The sequence below is a fragment of the Neophocaena asiaeorientalis genome, unplaced genomic scaffold, assembly GCF_003031525.2.
Source record: "Neophocaena asiaeorientalis asiaeorientalis breed wild unplaced genomic scaffold, Neophocaena_asiaeorientalis_V1.1 scaffold38, whole genome shotgun sequence".
Classification (NCBI taxonomy): Eukaryota; Metazoa; Chordata; class Mammalia; order Artiodactyla; family Phocoenidae; genus Neophocaena; species Neophocaena asiaeorientalis.
In genome coordinates, this window is record NW_020174556.1 from 340,251 (window position 1) to 365,838 (window position 25,588).

The 25,588-nt window shown below is 35.4% G+C and overlaps 1 protein-coding gene across 1 annotated transcript in view; it reads left to right on the forward strand.

Moving 5' to 3' along the window:
* The window catches only part of RNF180 (ring finger protein 180), a 251,854-nt gene that overhangs the window by 11,280 nt on the left and 214,986 nt on the right, over positions 1-25,588 (forward strand). Inside the window, exons 2-4 of the mRNA XM_024757495.1 lie at positions 16,968-17,063; positions 18,689-19,645; positions 22,488-22,523. Coding sequence (XP_024613263.1) covers positions 16,968-17,063; positions 18,689-19,645; positions 22,488-22,523 — 1,089 coding nt within the window. The remainder of the gene's footprint in view (positions 1-16,967; positions 17,064-18,688; positions 19,646-22,487; positions 22,524-25,588) is intronic.

The following is a 25,588-nucleotide window of genomic DNA, read 5'->3' on the forward strand; positions in this document are numbered from 1 at the left end:
TCTTTTTCTTGTCATACTGTACTGACTTGGACTATCAATACAATGTGGACTAGAAAGGTGAGAATGAAGACATTCTGTTCTCAATCTTAGGGTCAAACAATTATCTTACACCACTGAGTATAAGTTTAGTTAAAGGTTTTTCATAGATACCTTTTATCAGATTGAAAAAGTTTTCTTCCATTTTTAGTTTCTAAGTTTTCATTATGAATGGATGTTGAATTTTATCAAATGATTTTTCCACATATATCAAAATATTTTCTACATTTTTGTTCTGTTTTATATTATTATATTGAGTTATATTTAATGATTTTTGAATGCTATATCAATCTTTCATTCCTGAGATACACACCATTATGTATTCCTCAATTCTTTCAGCAGTGTTTTCTAGTTTATGATGGAGAGATCTTGTACATATTGTATTAAATTTATTCCTAAGTTGTTCATGTTTTTTGCTGCTGTTATAATTGATATTTAATAAGTTACCCATTACAATTTCTTGTGGCTAATCTAAAGAAATAGAGTTGAATTTGTATATTGACTTTATATCCTGCAAACGTATTATACTAAACTCACTTTTTAGTTGCTTTCTGTGGATCTCTTAGTATTTTCTACGTATATATGATAATCTATTGCTAAATTTTACTTATTAATCTTTTATCAAGGATTTTGATGCTTTGTTTAAGAAAGATGTTCGTCTGTGGATGTCTTTTTTATTCAAAGTATAGTTAACTTACAATATTATATTAATTCCAGATGTACAGCATAGTAATTTGATATTTTTATGTATTATACTTCACATAGTTATTATAAAATATTTACTATACTCCAGTGCTGTACATTATGCCCTTGTAACTTATGTATTTTATACCTAGTTATCTGTACTTCTTAATCCTTTTCACCCATTTTAGCCCTCCTCTTATCCGTCTCCCTTTTGGCAACCACCAGTCTGTTCTCTGTATCTGTGAGTCTGTTACTGTTTTGTTATATTTCTTTGTTTTTTAGATTCCATATATAAATGAAAATGTGCAGTATTTATCTTTCTCTCTCTGACTTATTTTACTAGCATAATGTCATCCAGGTCCATCCATGTTGTCACAGATGGCAGGATTTTATTATTTATGGCTGAGTTACACTCAATTGTGTGTGTGTGTGTGTGTCTATACACATACACAAACACATATACCACATTTTCTTTATCCATTGATGGACATCTTTGTTGTTTCCATATTTCACTGTTGTAAGTAATGCTGCCATAAACATTGGGATGCATATATCTTTTTGAAGTATTGTTTTTGTTTTCTTCAGATAAATGCCCAGAAGTGGAATTACTGGATCGTATGGTAGCACTGTTTTCTTTTTTTTTTTTTTTTTGAGGAACCTGCATACTATTTTGAATAGTGGCTGTACCAGTTTATATTCCCACCAGCAGTACATGAGGGTTTCCTTTTCTCCTCATCCTTGTCAACACGTGTTATTTCTCATCTTTGTGATGGTGGTCATTCTGACAGGTGTGAGGTGATATCTCATTATGGTTTTGATTTGCATTTCCCTGATGACTAGGGGTGTTGAGCATTTTTTCATGTGCCTATTGTCCATCTGTATGTCTTCTTTGGAAAAATGCCTGTGTAGATTCTCTGACCATTTTTTAACTGTATTGTTTGTTCTATTTGATATTTAGTTTTGTGAGTTCTTTATCTATTTCAGATATTAATGCTTTATCAGTTACATCATTTGAAAATATCTTTTCCCATTCATTAAGTTGCCTTTCCATTTTGTTGATGGTTTCCTTCACTGTGTAAAAAGCTTTTAAGCTTGATTAGGTCCAATTTGTTTGTTTTCACTTTTGTATTCCATGCTTAAGGAGACAAATTCAAAGAAAATATTGCTAAGACCAGTGTCAAAGACCATACTGCCTATGCTTTCTTCTAGGAGTTTTGTGGTTTCACGTCTTAACATTTTGGTCTTTAATACATTTTGAATTTATTTTTATATATGGTGTGAACAAATGTTCTAATTTCATTCTTTTACATGTAGCTCTCCAATTTTCCCAACACCACTTATTGAAGAAACTGTCTTTTCCCTATGGTATATTCTTGCCTCCTTTGTTGCAGATTAATTGACCATATGTGTGTCAGTTTATTTCTGTTCCATTGATCTTTGTGTCTGTTTTTGTGCCAGTACAATACTGTTTTGGTAACTGTAGCTTTTTGTAGTATAATCTGAAGTCAGGAAGCATGATACTTTTACCTTTGTTCTTTTTTTCTCAAGATTGCTTTGGCTTCTTGGGGTCTTTTGTGGTTCCATACAAATTTTAGGATCATTTGTTTTAGTTCTGTGAAAAATGTAATGGGTATTTTGGTAGGGATTACATTAAATCTGTAGAATGCTTTGGGCAGTATGGACATTTCAACAATATATTTTCCAATCCATGAACATGGGATATCATTCCATTAATTTATATTATTTTTAATTTCTTTCTTCAGTGTCATATAGTTTTCAAAGTACAAGTCATCACCTCCTTGGTTAAATTTATTCCTAGGTATTTTATTCTATTTGATATGATTGTAAATGGGATTGTTTTCTTGATTTCTCCTTCTGATAGTTTATTATTTAGTCTATAGAAATGCAACAGATTTCTGTATATTTTTCTTATATCCTGCAACTTTATTGAATTCATTTATTAGTGCTAATAGTTTTCTGGTGAAGTGTTTAGGGTTTTCTGAATAGTACAGTATCCTGTCATTTGCAAATAGTGACAGTTTTACTTCTTTCCTTCCAATTTGGATGCCTTTTTTTTTTCTAGTCTAATTGCTGTTGCTAGAACTTCCAATACTATGTTGAGCAAAAGTGTTTAGAGTGGGTATCCTTGTCTTTTTTTTTTTTATTGAAGTATAGTTGATTTACAGTGTTGTGCTTGTCTTATTTCTAATCTCAGAGGAAAAGCTTTGAACTTTCCACTGTTGAGTAGAATGCTAGCTGTGAGTTTGTCATAAATGGTGTTTACTATATTGAAGTATGTTCCCTCTATACCAACTTGGTCAACATTATTTTTATCATGAATCGATGTTGGATTTTGTCAAGTACTTTTTCTGCATCTGTTGAGATGATCGTGTAATTTTTATTCTTTGTTTTGTTAATGTGATGTATCACGGTGATTGACTTGTGGTTGTTGAACCATCTTTGTATCCATGGAGTAAATCCCAATTGATCATGATGTATGATCCTTTTTATGTATCATTGAATTTGGTTTGCTAATATTTCATTGAAGATTTTTGCATCTGTGTTCATCAGGGATGTTGGCCTCTAATTTTCTGTAGTAGTAGTGTCTTTGTCTGGTTTTGGTATCAGAGTAATGCTGACCTCTTAGAATGAATTTGGAAGTGTTCCCTCCTGTTCAATATTTTGGAATAGTTTGAGAAGGATAGGTATTAACTCTTCTTTAAGTTTTTCATAGAATTGCCCTGTGAAGCTGTTGTATCATGAACTTTGGTTTTTTGGGAGTTTTTTGATTACTGATTCAATTTTAATATTAGTAATTGGTCTGTTTATATTTTCTGTTTCTTTTTTATTCAGTCTTGGATGATTGTATGTTTCTAGAAATTTATCCAATTATTCTAGATTGTCCAGTTTGTTATCATGTAACTGTTCATAGTATTATGATTATATTTCTGTGATATTGGTTGTAATTTCTTCTCTTTCATTTCTAATTTTGTTTACTTAGACTTCATTTTTTTTTCCTTGATGAGTCTGGCTAAAGGTTTGTCAATTTTGTTTATCTTTTAAAAACCAGCTCTTAGTTTCATTGATCTTTTCTATTTTTTTTGTCTCTATTTCCATTCTAACCTTTATTATTTTATTATTTTGTTTGATATTCTCTGTTTTAATGAAATTAGGTGAAAGAGTTACATATCCTGGTCTTGAAGGTGTGTCCGTGTGTGGGAACATCCCTATACAGGCCGCTTGTGCCCCGTGGCATTGGTGGGAGAGTTGGATCTGAAGTGATCATGGGCCATGTCTTCTCCTGGGATGTGCTGCTGACCACTGCCTTGGTGGGAGGTAGGAAAAAAGTTGGGTGAGCTAGGGCCAGAGCCCAGTGTGAGTCAGGGTTTTTCCCATACTTGATAGTAATTGCACCCCTGTCTGGTGGTGGAACTGTGGCCTGAGGGGCTAGAGCAGGAGCCCTGAGGGAATTGGGCTTTTCCCTCAGAGCATTGGTGGTCTTGGACTTGGATTGTCTTGGTTAGGGGTGAGGTCAGGGCCCAAGAGGCTGGAGCAGCAGTTCTGATCTGGTTTTGCGTCTCCTCTTCTCAGCAGGCCTACAGTGGTGATGGTGGTCTCTGCCTTGGTTGGGGGGAGGTTGTCAGGGCCCAAGGGGCTGGGGCAGCCATTCTGAGCTGGCTGTGCTTCTCCCTACTGTGTGTGATGGCAGTCTCCACATTGGTGGGAAGCAATACCTGAGCTGGAGGGGCTAGAGCAGGTGCTCAGTGTAGGTTGGGCGGGCATTCTGGGATGGTCCTGGCAGGCTGGCCAGAGCACCAAACAGTTTTCATTCTGCTGCCTCTATCCTTGGACTGGGAGCAAGCAAGTCTGGGTGCATGCCCTTCAAGAGCAGAGTCCCGATTTCTTAAAGCCCTCTGGAAAGCCCCACTGATTTTCTAAGCATCCAAGGGGACTCGTCTTCCTGTTGCCAGACCCCAGGGCTTGGGTGCTTAATATGGGACTTTAACCCCTGACTTCTTAGGGAGGATGCCAAGACGGTGATATCCCTTTCCTCTTCTTAGTCACCCACTAGGGGGCTAGGTTGCAACTAGAAATGCTTCTCTTCCTCTCCTACCAGGCTCTGTGTGGTTCTCTCTTTCATAACCTTGGTTGTAAAAGAGCCATCTGTCCTGCTAGTGTTCAGGTCATTCTCAACAAGAGCTGCTCTATATGTAGTTGTAGTTTTGATGTTTTCGTGGGGGTAAGTGAGCTCAGGGTCTTCCTACTCCATCATCTTGATCCTCTCCTTCATGGATGTCCTTTATTATAACGTCTTTATCTTTAAAAATTTTTGTGATAATGCTGGCCTTATAAAATGAGTTGGGAAGCAGTCCATCATACTCAGTTTTCTGAAAGAATTTGTATAGGATGTGTACATTTCTTCATTAACTGTTTGATACAGTTCACCAGAAAAGCCATCTGGGCCTGGAGCAGTTTGTTTTTTTTTGGTGGGAGACAAGATTTAATTTCAAATTTAGCATAATTGATTTAGAGCTGTTCATACAGCCCATTTCTTTTGATTCATTTAAGTAAATTGTATCTTTTAAGAATTTTATTTCATCTAGTTTGCCAACTTTTTTCATAAAAATATCCACTCCATTACATTATTATTGTTTAAATGTCATTGATTCTATAATCATGTCTCTCCCTTTCCCAAATATTTGTCATGTTTTATCTTTCTTTAATATCTTTCAGTTTCATTGTTTGTCTATTTTTTATTTTATTTATTTCTGATATATATTATTTTCTTTCTGTTTACTTTAGTCTTCATTTGCTCTTCTTGTAGCTTTCTAAGTTGGAAGAAGCTTAGATCATTGAATCCTTTATTTTGTCAAATATATTTATACTCTAAAGTATCCTATGACCACTGCTTTATCTGCATCCTACAAATTTTAATATGTGTGTTTTCCTTTTTATTCAATTTGAGGTATTTTCTCATTCCTCTTGTAATTTCTTCTTTGACCCATAGGTTCTTTAAAGTATGTTTATTAATTTCCAAGTACTTGGGGATTTTTCAGATTATCTTTCTGCTATTGTTTTCTAATTTAATTCCATTATAGTAGAGAACACATTTGGCATTACTTCATTCCTTTCAAATCTAAATAATGGTCCAACAAATGGTCTTTCATGGAGCGTATTCCATGTGCACTTTAAACAAATATCTATTCTGTGTTGTTGGGTATAATGTTGCACAAATGTCAGTTGATTGATGGTGTTGTCTAAATGTTCTATATTCTTTGTTATTTTTTTTACATCTTTATTAGCGTATAATTGCTTTACAATGGTGTGTTAGTTTCTGCTTTATAACAAAGTGAATCAGTTATACATATACATATGTTCCCATATCTCTTCCCTCTTGCGTCTCTCTCCCTCCCACCCTCCCTATCCCACCCCTCCAGGCGGTCACAAAGCACTGAGCTGATCTCCCTGTGCTATGCGGCTGCTTACCACTACCTATCTACCTTACATTTGGTAGTGTATATATGTCCATGCCTCTCTCTCGCTTTGTCACAGCTTACCCTTCCCCCTCCCCATATCCTCAAGTCCATTCTCTAGTAGGTCTGTGTCTTTATTCCTGTCTTACCCCTAGGTTCTTCATGACATTTTTTCCCCTTAAATTCCATATATATGTGTTAGCATACGGTATTTGTCTTTCTCTTTCTGACTTACTTCACTCTGTATGACAGACTCTAGGTCCCTCCACCTCATTACAAATAGCTCAATTTTGTTTCTTGTTATGGCTGAGTAATATTTCATTGTATATATGTGACACATCTTCTTTATCCATTCATCTGATAATGGACACTTAGGATTTTTCCGTCTCTTGGCTATTGTAAATAGAGCTACAATGAACATCTTGGTACATGACTCTTTTTGAATTATGGTTTTCTCAGGGTATATGCCCAGTAGTGGGATTGCTGGGTCATATGGTAGTTCTATTTGTAGTTTTTTAAGGAAACTCCATACTGTTCTCCATAGTGGCTGTACCAATTCAATTTCCCACCAGCAGTGCAAGAGTGTTCCCTTTTCTCCACACCCTCTCCAGCATTTACTGTTTAGTTTGTTGGCAGTCTGTATATCTTCTTTGGAGAAATGTCTATTTAGGTCTTCTGCCCACTTTTGGATTGGGTTGTTTGTTTTTTTCTTACTGAGCTGCTTATAAATTTTGGAGATTAATCCTTTGTCAGTTGCTTCATTTGCAAATATTTTCTCCCATTCTGAGGGTTGTCTTTTGGTCTTGTTTATGGTTTCCTTTGCTGTGCAAAAGCTTTGAAGTTTCATTAGGTCCCATTTGTTTATTTTTGTTTTTATTTCTCTAGGAGGTGGGTCAAAAAGGATCTTGCAGAGTCTATTTTCTCTGATATGAGAATTGCTACTCCAGCTTTCATTTGGTTTCCATTTGCATGAAATATATTTTTCTATCCCCTTACTTTCAGTCTGTATGTGTCTCTAGCTCTGACGTGGGTCTCTTGTAGACAGCATATATATGGGTCTTGTTTTTGTATCCATTCAGCCAATCTGTGTCTTTTGGTGGGAGCATTTAGTCCATTTACATTTAAGGTAATTATCAATATGTATGTTCCTATTCCCATTTTCTAAATTGTTTTGGGTTCGTTATTGTAGGTCTTTTCCTTCTTTTGTGTTTCTTGCCTAGAGAAGTTCCTTTAGCATTTGTTGTAAAGCTGGTTTTGTGGTGCTGAACTGTCTCAGCTTTTGCTTGTCTGTAAAGATTTTAATTTCTCCATCAAATCGGAATGAGATCCTTGCGGAGTAGCGTAATCTTGGTTGCAGGTTTTTCTCCTTCATCAGTTTAAATATGTCCTGCCAGTCCCTTCTGGCTTGCAGAGTTTCTGCTGAAAGATCAGCTGTTAACCTTATGGGGATTCCCTTGTGTGTTATTTGTTGTTTTTCCCTTGCTGCTTTTAATATGTTTTCTTTGTATTTAATTTTTGACAGTTTGATTAATATGTGTCTTGGCGTATTTCTCCTTGGATTTATCCTGTATGGGACTGTCTGTGCTTCCTGGACTTGATTAACTATTTCCTTTCCCATATTAGGGAAGTTTTCAACTATAATCTCTTCATATATTTTCTCAGTCCCTTCCTTTTTCTCTTTTGCTTCTGGAACCCCTATAATTCGAATGTTGGTGTGTTTAATGTTATCCCAGAGGTCTCTGGGACTGTCCTCAGTTCTTTTCATTCTTCTTTCTTTATTCTGCTCTGCAGTAGTTATTTCACTATTTTATCTTCCAGGTCACTTACCCGTTCTTCTTTCTCAGTTATTCTGCTATTGATCCCATCTAGAGTATTTTTAATTTCATTTATTGTATTGTTCATCGTTGTTTGTTTCATCTTTAGTTCTTCTAAGTCCTTGTTAAATATTTCTTGCATTTTGTCTCTTCTATTTCCAATATTTTGGATCATCTTTACTATCATTATTCTGAATTCTTTTTCAGGTAAACTGCCTATTTCCTCTTCATTTGTTAGGTCTGGTGGGTTTTTATCTTGTTCCTTCATCTGCTGTGTGTTTTTCTGTCTTCTCATTTTGTTTAACTTACTGTGTTTGGGGTCTCCTTTTTGCAGGCTGCAGGTTTGTAGTTCCCATTGTTTTTGGTGTCTGTCCCCAGTGGTTAAGGTTGGTTCAGTGGGTTGTGTAGGCTCCATGGTGGAGGGGACTCGTGCCTGTGTTCTGGTGGATGAGGCTGGATCTTGTCTTTCTGGTGGGCAGGTCCACGTCTGGTGTTGTGTTTTGAGGTGTCTGTGGACTTATTATGATTTTAGGCAGCCTCTCTGCTAATGGATGGGGTTGTGTTCCTGTCTTGCTAGTTGTTTGGCATAGGGTGTCCAGCACTGTAGCTTGCTGGTCATTGAGCGAAGCTGGGTGCTGGTGTTGAGATGATGATCTCTGGGAGATTTTTGCCATTTGATATTATGTGGTGCTGGGAGGTCTCTTGTGGACCAGTGTCCTGAAGTTGGCTCTCCCACCTCAGAGGCAGAGCACTGACTCCTGGCTACAGTACCAAGAGCCTTTCATCCACAAGGCTCAGAATAAAAGGGAGAAAAAGTAGAAAGAATTAGTAGAAGTAGAAAGAAGAAAAGAAAGAAAGAAAGAAAGAAAGAAATGAGGGAGGGATGGATTGAGGGAGGAAGGAAGGAAGAAGGGAAGCAAGGAAAAAAAGAAAGAAAGAAGGAAGATAAAGTAAAGTAAGATAAAATATAATAAAGTTATTAAAATAAAAAAGAATTATTAAGAAAAACAATTAAAAAAAACACAGACAGATAGAACCCTAGAACAAGTGGTGGAAGCAAAGTTATACAGACAAAATCTCACACAGAAGCATACACATACACACTCACAAAAAGAGGAAAAGGGGAAAAAATCATAAATCTTGCTCTCAAAGTCCACCTCCTCAATTTGGGATGATAATCAGGCCAGGGAGGGGGGAGTAGAGCGGGGCACGGAGTGCAGGGCGGGCCTGTGGCTGCAGAGGCCAGCGTGACGTTGCACCAGCCTGAGGCGTGCCGTGCGTTCTCCCAGGGAAGTTGTCCCTGGATCCCGGGACCCTGGCAATGGCGGGCTGCACAGGCTCCCCAGAAGAGGGGTGTGGATAGTGACCTGTGCTCGCACACAGGCTTCTTGGTGGTGGCGGCAGCAGCCTTAGCGTCTCATGCCCGTCTCTGGTTCTGCGCTTTTAGCCACGGCTCACACCCGTCTCTGGAGCTCCTTTAAGCAGCGCTCTTAATCCCCTCTCCTCGCACACCAAGAAACAAAGAGGGAAGAAAAAGTCTCTTGCCTCTTCGGCAGGTCCAGATTTTTCTCTGGACTCCCTCCCGGCTAGCCGTGGTGCACTAACCCCTTCAGGCTGTGTTCACGCCGCTAACCACAGTCCTCTCCCTGCGCTCCGACCAAAGCCCGACCCTCAGCTCGCAACCCCGACTGCCCCGGCGGGGGAGCAGACAAGCCTCGCGGGCTGGTGAGTGCTGGTCGGCACCGATCCTCTGTCCGCTTTGCCCTACGCACCCCTGTGGCTGTGCTCTCCTCTGCGGCTCCCAAGATTTCCCCCTCCGCCACTCGCAGTCTCCGCCTGCGAAGGGTCTTCTAGTGTGTGGAAACCTTTCCTCCTTCACAGCTCCCTCCCACTGGTGCAGGTCCCGTCCCTATCCTTTTGTCTCTGTTTATTCTTTTTTCTTTTGCCCTACCCAGGTACGTGGGGAGTTTCTTGCCTTTTGGGAGGTCTGAGGTCTTCTGCCAGTGTTCAGTAGGTGTTCTGTAGGAGTTGTTTCACGTGTAGATGTATTTCTGGTGTATATGTGGGGAGGAAGGTGATCTCTGCGTCTTACTCTTCCGCCATCTTCCCCCTCTCTGATGTTCTATATTCTTACTGAGTTTCTGTCTACTTGTAATACAACTTTATAAGACAAATGCTGATATTTCCAACTATAATTATGAGTTTGTCCATTTTCTTTTTAAGTTCTGTCATCTTTTACTTCAAGTATTTTGACATTTGCTATTCGGTGAATACATATTTACAATTGTTATGTATTCCTGATGAATTGACTCCTTTTTATAATTATGAAAAGTTTCTTTTTGATCCCTGACAATATTCCTTGTCCTGAAATCTACTTTGATATTAATATAGCAACTCTAGCTTTCCTTTGATTTATGTTAGCATGATAAAAATTTTTATCCTTTAAATTCCAAACCTATGGGTGCCTTTATATTAAAAATGAATTTCTTGTATATGATGTATAGTTTGGTCTTTGTCATCCAGTCTAATATCCTCCGATTTGTAATTGGAGTATTTAGATCATTACATTTAATGTGAGTATAAATATGTTTGAGCTTAAATGTAACATCTTATTTATTCCCTATTTGTCTCATGTTCTCTTTTCTGTTTTTCCTTTACTGCATTTTTGGATTAAGTTATTTTCAGGATTCCTTTTATGTCTGTTGACTTTTTAGGGTACTGTTTTTCCCTTAGTGGTTGATCTTTGGTTTACAATATGCATCCGTAATTTATCAAAGTCTTCCTTTAAATTATATTATGCCATACCACATATAGAGTGAGAATCTTACTCAGTATGCTTTCATTTCTCATTTCCTATTGTCTTCAGATATTTTATTTTTGCATTCAAAACTCCACAGTATATTTTTAACAAATGGCTTTAACAAGTAAGCTGTCCTTTAAAGAAAATTAAAAAGAAAAAAATAAATTTTACATTTACCATTTGAGGATCACTTTACTCAGTTGTGTTGATCCAAGTTTCATTTGATGAAATTTTTCTTATACCTGAAGAACTTCCTTTGCCATGTCGTATAGTTCAAGTTTACTGATGATAAATTCTTTTAGGGTTTGTTCCTATGAAAAAGTCTTTATTTCACCTTCATTTATAACATTTTTTATACAGTAAAATTACTCTTTGGTATACAGTTCCCTGGGTTTTGACAAATGAATAGGGTTGATTATACATAACTACAATCAAGATACAGAACAGTTACATTATTCCCTAAATTCTTTCATGCTCACCCTTCATATTCAATCCTTTCCTCCCTCACCCAACCCTGACAATTACTGATCTCTTCTCTATCCTCATAGTTTTATTATGCTGGCTTGCCTTGTTGAAGAGGGACAGCAACTTCAACAAGCCTATAACTTCTCTGCCTTCCCCTGGATCCTAGTTCAGACTCTACTTCCTGGGTCGATAGATGTATATTTAGCTCTGTGATGAAGGGTTCTAGTTTCTCTGATATATACGCACATAATCAAGATCAGAGACAGTGGAACTGGCATGAGTTTCAGTTCATCCTCATTAGTACCATCTTTTCCTTTCTGTCCCCTACTTTACATCCAACTTCCTTTCCTGACTGCCTCAGGCACTGCATTTTTGGATCTTAGGGGTTTGGCCATCTCAGTGCTCCTGATAGTTTTGTGTCCAGCATTGTATTCCTGCCACTCTCAGGGATTTGAGGGTTTTGTTGTTGCTGTTCATCAGTGCTCTAAGGGTCACAATGTGTATTGTCCTTCAGCTAATAGTTTACGGCTTTTGTTTTGTTGGAGAGACAAGGAGAAAGGATCTAGATAGAGTTTTATCCATTTCCCTCAGTGGCTGCTATTCCTCTCCCCCAGGCCTGTACCATGTTGGATTTTTGTTTGGATACCAAACACTGTAAATTTCATGTCGTGGAGTGTTATACTTTGTTTTATTCCTTTAAAGGCTTTTGTATTTTGTTCTGCCTAATACTTGTTTTTAGATAATTTTGATAATTTAGACGCTTATTTTTAGGTTCTTTAGGGCAGGTTTAGAGTAGTCCTTATTGCAGAGTGTTATACTTTGTTTTATTCCTTTAAAGGCTTTTGTACTGCATAATACTTGTTTTTAGATAATTTTGATAATTTAGAAGCTTATTTTTAGGTTCTTTAGGGCAGGTTTAGAGTAGTCCTTATTCTAAGGCTAATTTAGTCCCACTTTTATGGAATGACCCTTTGGGTCACTACTGAATGCTTCATTATTTAATGGTTCCTTTTCCATCAGGCTGGTTGGAACATAATGTTTCCTGGCCCTGTGTGAGCTCTTGGAATTATTTGGCTTATAGCCTCTCTAATTGTTCTTTCCCCTGTACAGGTGTTCTTAGCACAGTCACCTGGAGTTTTGCTCTAAGCATGACCATATTGGACTTTGATCAGAGACTCAAGGGGAAACCATATACAAATTTCTGGAACTTTAAAAAAAATCTTTTTCTTGGGTACTGTGTCCTGCAGATTTTAGTTTGCCTTAAGCTTCAAAACATTGATTCTTGTTTCCTGAAGTCAGAAAATTGACCAGACTCTGTTGGGGTTCCTTCTTCATGTGTACTGTACTCTGTTAATTGCCTCCAGGAAGAAAGTCTGGATAACTGTAGACTCAATTAATTTATTTCTCTCAGAAGTCAGTATTTTACTGCCTGTTGTCCCACTGTTTTGAAAATAGTTGTTTGTTACATTTTGTCCAGTTTCCTAGTTGTTGTGGTAGGAAGTTAGTTCTGAACTCCTATTTCTTCATGGCCCTAAGTGGAATTCCAAAAGTCATTGTTATCTTTTTTCTCCTGTTTGTAAGATACCTGGTTTTTCTTGATGCATTCTTTTGTCATTGAATTTCAGCAATTTTATTAAGAGCCATGGTTTCCTTTGTGTTTACACTGAGGATCCCTGAGCTTCTTGAATCTATAGGCCTTTGGAAAATTTGGCCATGATTTATTCTATTGTCCTGTCTTTTCTCCATTTACATGTATGTTAGACTGTTTGATGTTTCCCAAAAGTCACTGAGATTTTGCTCATTGATTTCCACATTTTTTTTCTTTCTATGCTTGATTTTTTCATTATTTTTTATTTTATATGTTCAGGTTTTCTTCTGCAGTATCTAATTTGCAGTTAAGTGAAATTTTTAATTTCAGAAAAGTTTTTTCTCTAGATATATCATTCATTTGGTATTAAGACAATTTATCTTTTCATTATACTCATGTTTTTCTTTTAATACTTGAAAATATTTGTCATAGCTGGTTTAATGTCTGTTTATGCAATAATATCCACTTTGGGGGGTATATTTCTATTGATCAATTTTTCTCCTGGTTGTGGGTCACATGTTCGGTGTTTGTGGGGTTTTTTTTGTACATATCTAATAATTTTTCTTGTAGGTTGGACATTTAGATTTAACATTATTGAGTGTCTGGATATTATTGTCTTCCTTTAAAGGGTGTTTTAGCAGGCATATAAGTTATTTGTGATTGAACTTCATTCTTTGGAGGCTTATTTTTAAGATTTGCTAGGGTTGCTTTTTAGTACCCTTTACTCTTGGGCTAATTTAGCCCTACTTTTAAGGCAGAACTCTTCTGGAATCTCTCCTAAAGACCCCATAAGTTCATTGAGATCTTTCTACTCTGGCTGCTTGGAACTTGAACATCTTCCAGCCTTGCTGTGAGCGCTGTGTGAATAGTTATGTTTACAGCTCACTAGAAGATGTCTTTTCCTTGGTAAATTTTCTTTATCTGGTTCTCTGATATCTCACCCTACATATGTCCATATTGGTATTCAACCAAAAATTTAGAGGAATCACTATACAGATTTTTAGAACTTTTTTTCTATTTATAGGCCTCTCCTTGCCAGTACAGTGTCTTGCAAATTCTAGCTATTTAGCCTCTACAGACTCTGAGCTCCATCTTAAATCATCAAGGCTGCTGTACACTAATTGGGTTCCTCCTCCCCACACCAAGGTTCTAAAAGTTCCCCCAGGCAGAAATCCACATTATTTTTAGGCTTACCTCATTTATTTTCCTTCTCTGAGGGATCACAGTCCTTTGCTTTCTTTTGTCTAATGTCTTAAAATAATACTTTAATATATTTTGCCTAGTTTTATCAGTTTTAATAGTGAGAGCATGTCTGATACCACTTACTCCAGTATTGCCAGAACTAGAAGTAATCAATGTATTTTATTTTTATTTACATCAATTTTTAAATAAATAGTTTATTATATAAGTGTAATTTAATATATTCTCCCATTAAAACAATTATGGAAAATTTAGTTTCCTTTTAGTAACTTTCCTAATCTTAGGCTTCTTTCATTCTTCAAATCTAGCCAGTGATATCAGCTTGGTACACAGCCTGTAAGGTACTTTTTCTATCCATTTATATACGTATGTTTCCATAGAAAAGTTGTAATATTGGTTTTCTTTAGGTTGTATATGCTTTTAGTATCGTAATTCAGAGTATATTTAGTTCTCTTTCACTTGATTTAAAAAAACAGTGTGTATTAGAGGTGTACCTTATTATTAAAACAAATCTATTTCATATTCTTTATATGTTGATATAGTTAATATATTAAATAATGTAATATTTTTATATGGTAATATTTTCAGCAAGAATAGAGATTGGTCCTTCGTAGCTCATCTTCTGGACATATCGCAAATGCTTTCCATTTTTTCCCAGGCTTTTCCAGCCCTCATTTTCAGAAATTTTGCCCTATTTCTCTCTGCCCCAAGTACTCCTCTTGCCTGGAGATGGACAGACTTCACATCCACCCCTAATAGTTGCCCAGGGCCCTTTTTTGCTTCTATTTTCCACAGCTTTGGCATGGGCCATTTTGTGTTGTTCTCATCTGTTATGTACTTGAATACAGTATGCTCTTGTTTCCCTCATTAATCTCTCAAAGGTTCCTTACAATTTTTGGTCCATTGAAATCTCCCCATCCATATTTTCTCATTCATCTATTGATTCCTTTTTTTGAAAAATATTTTGTAGGTTCTGTGGTTTGATAGGGAGTATAGGCTGGAATATGTACTCACTTTGCTATCTTAAAACCAAGAATTACATTTCTCTCTGCCTGAATTTTCACTGTATCATTTTATCATAATCTAGAATAAGATTAAACCTTTGTATGTTTGCCTAACACTCTTGTGAATAGACATGTATTAGGGAGCAGTAAGATGTTTGAGCTAGGGAGTATTCCTAGCATCTCCTCTTCTGTTCCTAACTTTACTTCTGTTCAGTAATATCCTCTTCATATTGCCATGCACTTTCCTGGCCCTCATTATTCTTGTATTGACATGGGAAGTTCCATTTGTTAACCAGAATTGGAGTTTAGGCATCATGAATAAAACTGTAAAGTTTCCCTTTGGGCAACTATAAACCCTTCCCAACAAATTTTCTATTTGCCATTGAAATATTTTCAACCCATGTTGCAGATTTTTAAAACATTAGAATTGGAAAATTTTAAACCTTTTAACAAAAGTTTTCTTTCACCGTTATAATCTTGAATTTGGTTTAGCACTAATTATTATTTTGGCATATAAGATACTGCTGTATACAATATACAAAATAATGAAATGTGATCTAACCTATAACAGTAGCTCAAGTCCCTTCCACTTTTAATTTATATTTTGATTTTTTGGGCTCCTGACCAAAGTTAGATTAACATGACTTCTTTATAGATCTTTCCAATATGTAAATAAATAACACTGAAACTTTTTGTCTACACTGGGCAACAGTTTAGTACCTTAGGATCTACTGATGGAGGAGAAAAATGATGTAAGGTCCAGAAGAACCATCCTGGGATATTAAACAAAAATTCTGGGTGATCCTGGCTCTAAGTCACAATCTAATGTAGATTTTTCAGTGAAAATTTCTTAAAGAGATTCAGTCCTTTTTCATTCATAGTACTGTGAATACAAACTTCTAAGTCATGCTTAATAATTTCCTTGTTGTTTGTTACTTTGTTATAACCTGATTATAGTAACTAGTAGTGCAACCACTTTGGAAATATAAAAGAGAACTATTCTTTGGCAACTTGCAGAGCTACTTCTGTTTAAAATCTGATCCTGGGAATGGATATATGGACAGGAGCCTACCCTTGTGCTGTTCTTGTCAATCAGCCCTTTCTGTCATTTCAGAGAATGAAATTCTGTAGACCCAGAAGGGACCTGAGCAGTTATGTAGCTGTGTTTTACGGGAAAAGAAACAGAGAGCCAGAGAGGTAAAGCAGCTGTCCTGCCATCACAGAGGTAGTAAAGAACCACATATCTTCACCCTGGCCTGCCCTGAATTTTTTTGACATGTTGAGAAGTCATCGTGTCTCAACTATATATCACATTTATTTCTACAAACCTACTTCAAAAGGCTAAAATTGTCTCTTTTTGAAATTTTTGTTGTACTTACACAGCTGAAATTTAGTCAAAGCCTTTCTAGCTCCCTGTACAATTATTCCTCTTCTCCCATTCTCTTAAACTTTTCTTGAGCATCTTGATAGAGAATACAGCAACTCCTTTATTCTGTCATTAGAATCCAGACAGAATCAGAGATTGAAGGCTGGGGAAAGTTGTCATGAATGGTAGTATTTTTACTCACACACAGAAAAAATAGGGCACCAGATTTGTCCATTCAGTAACTTTCTGCTCAATTTTTAATTTAATATGATGAACCCAATGAAATGGAGGAATCTTTTTGTTGTTGTTGTTGTTTGTTTGTTTTTTTTGGTCAATTTAAACGTGGCTATTCCCTGAAGAAAACACCTTTTCTTTCTGGGTTTGTCTCTTTGGCAATGGGAGTAAGGAGAGGAGGGCAGCATGTATTTCCTTCCTATCTAAAATTGAAAATATTTTTTTGTGTTTTACTCAAACTTGAATTTTGTGTAATAAATTCTGACTAGTCATGACTAATATCATGCATTTTGATATAACAGGATAGACATGATTCAGCTGATGATCAAAATATTTGTCATGTGTGGCATATGGATGTAGAAGCCCTTCCAGAGTGGATACACAGCCTAATACAAAAAGTAAGTTCCATAGTTTCTGAGTAAAATTAAGAATATACTACCTTCAGAAAGTTTTTGTCCTCATTTTAGAGCTATTTTTCTTGGATGCATTGTTTCAAGAGACATGAAAGGGTGTGTAACTTGATTACACTTACTGGTTTCTTCATTATTACTGGAGTGCTCTGAGTACTTTTATACCTCAGACTTTGCACTTGGTATTTCCCCTTCCTTGAATTTTCTTCCCACAACTACTCACCTGTTTCTTTATTTCCTTAGGTCTTTATTCTCAGTGAGGCATTGCCTAGCCAGTCTATCAGCTGCCTCTCCCCACTATTACCACTCTCAACACTTCCTTTCTCCCTTCTCTACTTTATATACCTATCTATGTTTTACACACACATTATAAGTGATATATAGAACTTTAAATATGCTTAAGTATATATGACATATATAAATTATTATACACATTCATACGCTTACCCACATATGCATATATATATACACACACACACAAAGGGCTTACTGATCTTGTTAGTTACCTAGCTCCTTTACTAGAATATAAACTCTATGAAGTCTGAAGTTTTTATATTTTGTTCATTATGTACTATATCCCCAGCACCTAGAACAGTACCTATTGAGTGAATGAAATATCCTATGTGTCTCATTACACAAATGTAAAATAAACTGGAAAATTAATGACTCTTATTGGCACAAGCAGTATCAAAAAAACACACTTTTAAGGATCCTTAATGAAATATTATGAGTAGGAATTCATCTTGTCAGTGTGGCATCATTATTTCTCATAATTCAAAACAGCTAAGTATTAGAAAAGTATAAGTAATATGAATTTTGGAACAATATAGTTGCCTTTCTCCACTGACTAGCTTACTTTTTTTGTTAAAGAATAACATTAGCTAGATATCCCTTGCATCCATTCTCACATTGTAATGATTTCCTGGGAAAATGCCAGTGCACTGCTTATTAGTGTCCTGAACTTTAGGAAATGTATTAGGACACTGTAGATGTCCTACTATCTCTGTTGAAAAGATAACTTTAAGTTAGTTCATTATTAATTTGTAATCTGAATATAGAAAATGAAGTAACTGATGTATGAAACCAATATCTTTTGGTTGTATGTAAAAAGGCAGGAAGAGCTTTATTCTGTTGGTTGGGTAAAGTTCCCTCCCACAGTGCTTGGTATGCAAGAAGTGTATCAAAACAGACACTTTTCTGTGAGATTTTACTTGCAAATTAAGCTCTGTAGACTGATTTGCTTCCTGGTTCCATAGTGTATTTTTCTTTTCATTAGTTCACACTGTATCCATATTCAGCCTATTGTTTAAGAGACTTTTAGAATTCTTAGGAGTATCGTTTAGATGGGTGTGATGTGCAATATGTTATCATTCTAGACCTTTGGAGCTTCTTATCTCTATTTATTGGAAGGCTTGTTTCCATCTGGTAGACTGTTTTGTCTACTAATCAGAAAACAGAATGCTGGCCTTTTCTGTGGCATAGAAAACTTTCATGTGGTCGGCTTTAAAAAACAAACAAACAAACAATAAAACCACAAACAAAAAAACAGCTCACATTCTCTTTGGTTACTTTACAAAAAAAGAATTGTTTTTATTTTCCTTTATTACCTGTAGGCCCAGTGGACAGTTGGAAAACTGAATTGCCCTTTCTGTGGGGCCCGTTTAGGGGGCTTTAATTTTGTCAGCACTCCAAAATGTTCCTGTGGCCAGCTTGCAGCTGTACATCTCTCCAAAAGCCGGACCGATTATCAGCCAACACGGTCAGGCCGACTAATGAGACCCTCGCTGAAATACTTGTCACATCCTAGAGTTCAGTCAGGTTGTGACAAGGAAACTCTGCTGACAGGTGACGCCTCCAAAAACAGAAATCACGGGCTTTTAAACATGGCCCAAAATAATAATGGTCCTGGAAGATTAACGGAAGCACTCTGCCTGGAGGTACGGTCAACGTATTTCAAGATGAAGAACGAAAAACTGCTCTTCAAAGCAGATCCAAAATGTCAGCTTTTTGTTCCGCAGCTTTTGACTGGCAGATGCACTACGAAAGCTTTTCATAGAAAATCACATAGCTTGGATCTGGACATCAGTGAGAAACTGACTTTATTACCCACTTTATATGAAATCCATAGTAAGACTACTGTGTATCCCAGGCTAAATGAAACGCAGCCTATTGACCTTTCGGGCTTGCCTTTAGAATCGAGTAAAAATAACCGTTCCTTTCAGATTTCATCCAGTTTTGATCCTAATATGCTGCTGCAAAGATTTTCAGTGACTCCCCGTGAGACCCAGACACAAAGAGGAGGAGAATTTCAGTGTGGTCTAGAAGCTTCTGCAGTGTACTCTGGCCATGCTAGTTCTAACAACCTGACTTTCCTGATGGACCTGCCCTCAGCTAGCAGGAGCACACTGGAGGCCCCAGACCAGGAAGAGCAGCTCTCTCCTCTGGACTTCCTGCACTCAGGCAGTTATTCATTGGGTGCCATTAATCAGAGGCTCAGTAAGAGAGAAAAGAGCAAGCTGAAGAATCTGAGACGGAAACAACGAAGGCATGAAAGATGGCTGCAGAAGCAGGTAATTTTTAAGAGTTTACTAAAAATTCTGTATTATAAATGTCAGGCTTTGGGGAGAGGAGGTAACTTTGAGTTACCTATATTATAAAAACTTGATTTGAGTGATTTTTGAAATGACATTTCTCCCAAGTGAACTTAATGATCATGTAGCTCTGTTATAACTGACATGTATAACCATGTCTCTGTGCTTACACATGTTCAGAAAATGACCTTTTGTGAAGTTTTTCCCAATTTTGCTAATATTTTATAGGAACATTCATCTCATGATATTGAGACTAGGTTGTCATACACATTTTAAATATATTCATGTTAGGATTGTTTTGCAGTGCTGTTTTTTCAGGTTACATTGAAACAAAAATGTTTCCCTAAGTAAATCCAATGTAGTGACAAATTCATTCACTTTCATTACATTTAGTTTAAATGGATATTTTCAAGGAGCCCTGTTTAATTATGTGCCCACATGAGCCAGATATGGTTAACTGTGCTAAATTGTGAAAATTATCTAAAGGATAATTGACCCTTACTGTAATTTTATAGGAGAGGGTGTTTCTCTGTGGTTTGAACTCCTATACCTATATTGATATGTTCAGGGGTGGGGTGTGTGAAGGAAACCAATATTAGGCACTGAGGAAACCAATTAAAACCAGTGGATGAGGTGCTTATGAAAATTTAGAAGTTTGAGGACCAGCTTATTTCTGTATAAACTATTTTTGCAAATTGCCTTCATTATTTGGTCATAATAGATAGCAGTCCTTATTAATTGGTATATTGAATATTAACAGTGTCCTCAGAGCTAAAATACAGAAAGCTACAACTTTACATAATAGTTTATTCTTAGTTAAGCAAACTCATTATTGTTTATGATTCTAGTCATGGACTGAATAAAATAAAATTACTGCATTAAGTGCCTCAATCATGTTAGGTATTTTTCATCTTTTGGTTAGATAGTATAAGTAATTGTTTTTGTATTTTTGACTGGGTTCTGAGAAAAGCATTTCAATTTGGTTTCTTTGCAAATGATGGTGTAATGTGACATCAAAGCATATACTGTAGGATGTAAAAAAGAATATGTTTTAGCACCATTATAATATACTTTATAGTTTAACTTATCAAAGCTGTAAAATTCAAAAATTTTATTGAAAATTTGACTTAAACCTAGATAAATTGGAGATGATCATATGTTAAGTGAACAGAACAGATACCTTAAAAACAATGTGGAGGGTTCTAAAATAATTCTCTTAACAAATAGAGAGTTCAAAGAAGTATGAAAATTATACTTGTTCTGTGCTGTAAATATGCAAATAACATTTTTACAATTTTCAAAATGTATATAATTCTTAGGCTAGGTACTTCTGAAAACCTGTTATATTTTTAATCATTTTCTAGCATAGGAACACTCTTTTTCACACAGTTGAAAGCAAAGTAAGACCAAAATTAATGGTCCTCTTTTTTTTTTTTTTGATAAGGGTGCTTTTATTCATTCACACACATGTGATTTAACCAATCTGCTTAGCTAACTGATCGAAGTGAATGAGTCTTAGTCAGACCTGTGACAAGTCAGTACAGGAATGATATGGTGGGATCCTAATAGGTTTGGTTGATTGCACAGGAGCTACAGGCAAACAAATGCCCAACGTGTCCTTAGCAAAGAAAATCTAAAAACAGGTAGCAGCATAGAAATGACATGAATACACAGTGTGAGTACACACTGTGGTTTGAGTCAGAAGGAAGAAAAATTTTTAATAGTTTTACTAATTCAAGGAAAAGGATAAGTCCTAGGAAGAGTTGATATTCGAGAAAAATTAATGGCTTATCTATTCAGCTTGTTTAATGTTTAATAAAGATTAGTTGATTCTAAAACAGATATCAGATATCTGTTTTGTATATCATGCCTTTGGGTAATGACTTCCAAACAGATCCTGCCCCTTTTTTAATGAGAAAGATATGCATACAAGATATAAAGAAAAAGTTACCTATTATTAATGGTAATCTTTTTAAAGTTTAAAATAATTGGTTGGGATATCTAGATTTCTGACTTTCATTTGACATTTAAAATTTTTTTGTGTGTAAACTAGACATCTTTCTGTGGCAGATACCATGACAGAAAATGTTAATGATGCTACAAAAAGTTACTTAAATTTTTGAAGCTTAGGGATGTAAATGAGATTATTGTTAAAGCAGAAACTACAGCCAGTTTTCAGTGTTTTTGTTCAGCAAATGTTAATTGAGTATCTACTTTGGGGAAAGAGTGCTGAGCAAACCCTTTTTTTATTCAACACAGTCTTTTTGGTTTTGGTTTTCTTTTTTAATTATCATGCAATAAAGTTGATTTATTCTTGGCATACAGCATTATAATTTAAACATATGTATAGATTCATATAACAACAACCACAGTGGGGGTCCAGAACAGTTCCATCAGCCCCACCCCAAATTTCCCTTGTGCCTTCATAATTGTGCCATGATTATATCTTTATAATCACACCCTTGTCCCATCCCAAATTCCTGAAGACCACTGATCTGTTCTCCATTACTTTAGTTTGTCTTTTTGATAATTTTATAAAATAATGTAATGTTATAAAATTAGAACACATAGTATATAATGTTTTGAGACTGGCTTCTTTTACTCAGCATAATTACCTGTGAGATTCATCCAGGTTGTTGCATATATCTCTAGTTTGTTATTCTTATTCCTTAATAGTATTCCATTGTATGAGTGAACCACAATTTATCCATTTACTTGTTGAGCAGAGGTAGGTTATTCCAGGTTTTGGCAATTATGAATAGAGCTGTTATAAACATTCATGTACAGGTTTTTGTGTGAACCTAAGCTTTCATTTCTCTAGGGTAAATGTCCAGGAGTGGGATTGCTGGATCATATGGTAAGTAACTGTCAAATTGTTTTCTGAATGGCTATACTATTTTGTATTCCAAGCAGCAATGTATGAGAGTTCCTTTTGCAGTGTATCCTCACAAACACGTGGTACTCTTAAAATATTGACATTAATAGATACATAATGGTATCACATTTTGGTTTTAGTTTGCATTTCCCTAATGACATTTCCCTAATGATGTTCACCATTTTTCAAGTGCTTATTTTGCCATTTATATATATTGTTTAGTGAAGTATCTTTTCAAATCTTTTAGTCATTTTCTTAATGGGGTTGTGTTCTCTGTGTTGAATTTTGAAAGTTCTTTATATACTTTGGATGTATGTCCTTTATTGAGTATGTGATTTGTAAAGATTATCTCCCAGTCTGTAGCTTGTACTTTTATTCTCTCAGAAAGAATTTTTTTTTTCCTATAGAAGAAACATTTAATTTTGATGAAGTCCAGTTTCTCAAATTTATTTTTAATGGATCGTGCTTTTGGTGTCCTATCTAAGAACTCTTTGCTTAACCCTAGGTTATGAAGATTTTCTCCTATGGTTTCTTATAAAATTTATATAGTTTTAAGTTTTATATTGAGAATTATGACTCATTTTGAGTTTTTTTTTAATAAGGTGTGCGATTTAGGTTGAGGTCCCTTGTTTTGCATAGAGATGCTTGATTCTTCCAGAACTATTTGTTGAAAACACTGTCCTTTCTCCGTTGAAATGCTTTTTCAGCTTTGTCAGAAATCAACTGGCTCTATATGTGTGGTCTTTTTCTGGACTCTGTATTCTGTTCAGTTTATTTCTCTGTCTCTCCCTTTGCCAATAGACGTCTTTCTTGTTTATTGTAGCTTTATACTAAGTCATTAAAATAGGGTACTGTGATTCCTCCAACTTTATTTTTCATTTTCAAAATTGTTTTATTCTAGTTCCTTTGCCTTTCCATATAAAATTTAGAATAAACATTTTTATCTTTACAAAAAATAGAGCAACTTGGGGAGAACCAAAATCTTTACTGTGTTTATTTTTCGAGTCCATGAACATGATATGTCTCTCCTTTTATTTAGGTCTTTGATTTCTTTCATCAGTATTTTGCAGTTTTCAGCATTCAGAATGTGTGCATATACTGTTAAATTTATACCTAAGTATGTACTTTTTCTGTTATTGTTAGTTTAAAAAATTGTTTTGATTTATAATTGTATTTTGCTAGTTTACAGAAACATAATTGATTTTGTTTTGACTTTATATCTTGTGCTGTTGATAGTACAGATCTTTGACATCTCTTGTCAGATTTATCCCTAAGTATTTATATTTTTATACTGTTGGTAAATAGTATTATTTTATTAAGTCTTAATTTCCATTTGTTCATGAATAATATATAGAAATATAATTGATTTTTGGTGTTGATCTTATATCTTACAGCCTTTCTAATTTTACCTATCAGGAATAGCAGGGGTTTTGTAGATTTCACTGGGTTTTCTACTTAGATGATCATGTCTGCACATAAAAACAGTCTTATTTCTTCCTTTCCAATTTGATTATTTTTTGTGTGTGTTATTGAGTGAGCTAGAACATCTAGTAGAGTGTTGAGTAGAAGCGATGAGAGCAGGTATCCTTGTCTTTTTCCTGATGTTAGGAGGAAAGCACTCAGTCTTTCACCATTAAGTATTATGTTAGGTATGGGTTTTAGGTAGATGCCCTTTATCAGGCTGAGGAAGTTTTTTCTATTCCTAGTTTGCTGAAAGTTTTATCATGAGTGGATGTTGAATTTTGTTAAATGCTTTTTCTCTATCAACTGATATGATTATGTGTTTTTAATGTGAATATTAAGTGATTATCAGATATTGAGCCAGTGTTTCATTCCCACAGTATAAATACTTTGTTATTTTGTATTTTTCTTTCTGTATATTGCTGGATACTACTTGCCAGTATTTTTTGAGAGTTTTTTTAGTTTCTTTGTTTTTTTGCCTCTGTACATGAAGGATATTATCCTGATGCTTACTCTGTTTTTGTACAGTGTTTTTCTGATTTGATATCATGGTAGTGCTGGCCTTATAAAATGAATTAAGAATTGTTCTTTCCTGTTGTGTTTTATGGAAAATATTGTGAAGAATTAATATTACTTTTTCTTAAATATTTGGTAATGAAATTACCTGGGCCTGGAGGTTTTGGGGGTGGGGGTGGGTGAAAGAGGTGAATTTAACTATGAATTCAGTTTCTTTAATGTTTATAGGACAATTCCAGTTGTCTATTTCATATTGGATAATTTTGGTAGTTGTTTTCAATGAATTATCTAAGTTGTTGAAAATATGTGTGTAGAATGTTCATAGTATTCCCTTACTATCCCTTTAATGTCTCTTGGGTGTGTAATGATATCCCCTTTTCAATCCTGATAATAGCAATTTGTGTCTCATCTCTCCTTCTCTCCCCCGCTCCCCTCCCCTCTTGCTTTTAGTTTTGCTAGAGGTTTATCAATTTTACTGATCTTTTCAAAGAACCAGCTTTTGATTTCAATTATTTTTTTCTATTACTTTTTGTTTTCAAAGTCACTGATTTCTGGTCTTACTTTTATTACTGACTTCCTTCTGCTTGCTTTGACTTTATTTTCCTTTCTCTTATAAAAGATTTTTAATGGGAGAAACTTAAGTTTTCGATTGCAAATCCTTTTTTATCTCATCTAAGCATTTATTGCTATAAATTTCCCTTTAGTTACTGCATGAGCTACAACCCATGACTTTTATGTTGTGTTTTTAATTCAGTTCAAACTGTTTTCTAATTTCCTTTGAGACTTTTGTTGGCCCATGTAGTTTGTCTAAGTGGCTAGTATAATCATGCAAAGACTGAAATATTAGCATTCTGAGGAAATTTTAAAACTTCATCTTGTGGAAGAATATTTCTTTCTCTGAATTGAGAGAATGTAAAGCTGCCACTAGTATAGCTGTATAATATTTTAAAATAATTCTATTTAAACATTTTGTTTGTCCTGCTGTGTTGACATTTCTTAACCTTGAGCTTATTTAATACGAATAAAAGAAAATGTCTCTTTAAAACCCACAGGAAACTATTGTGAAAAGA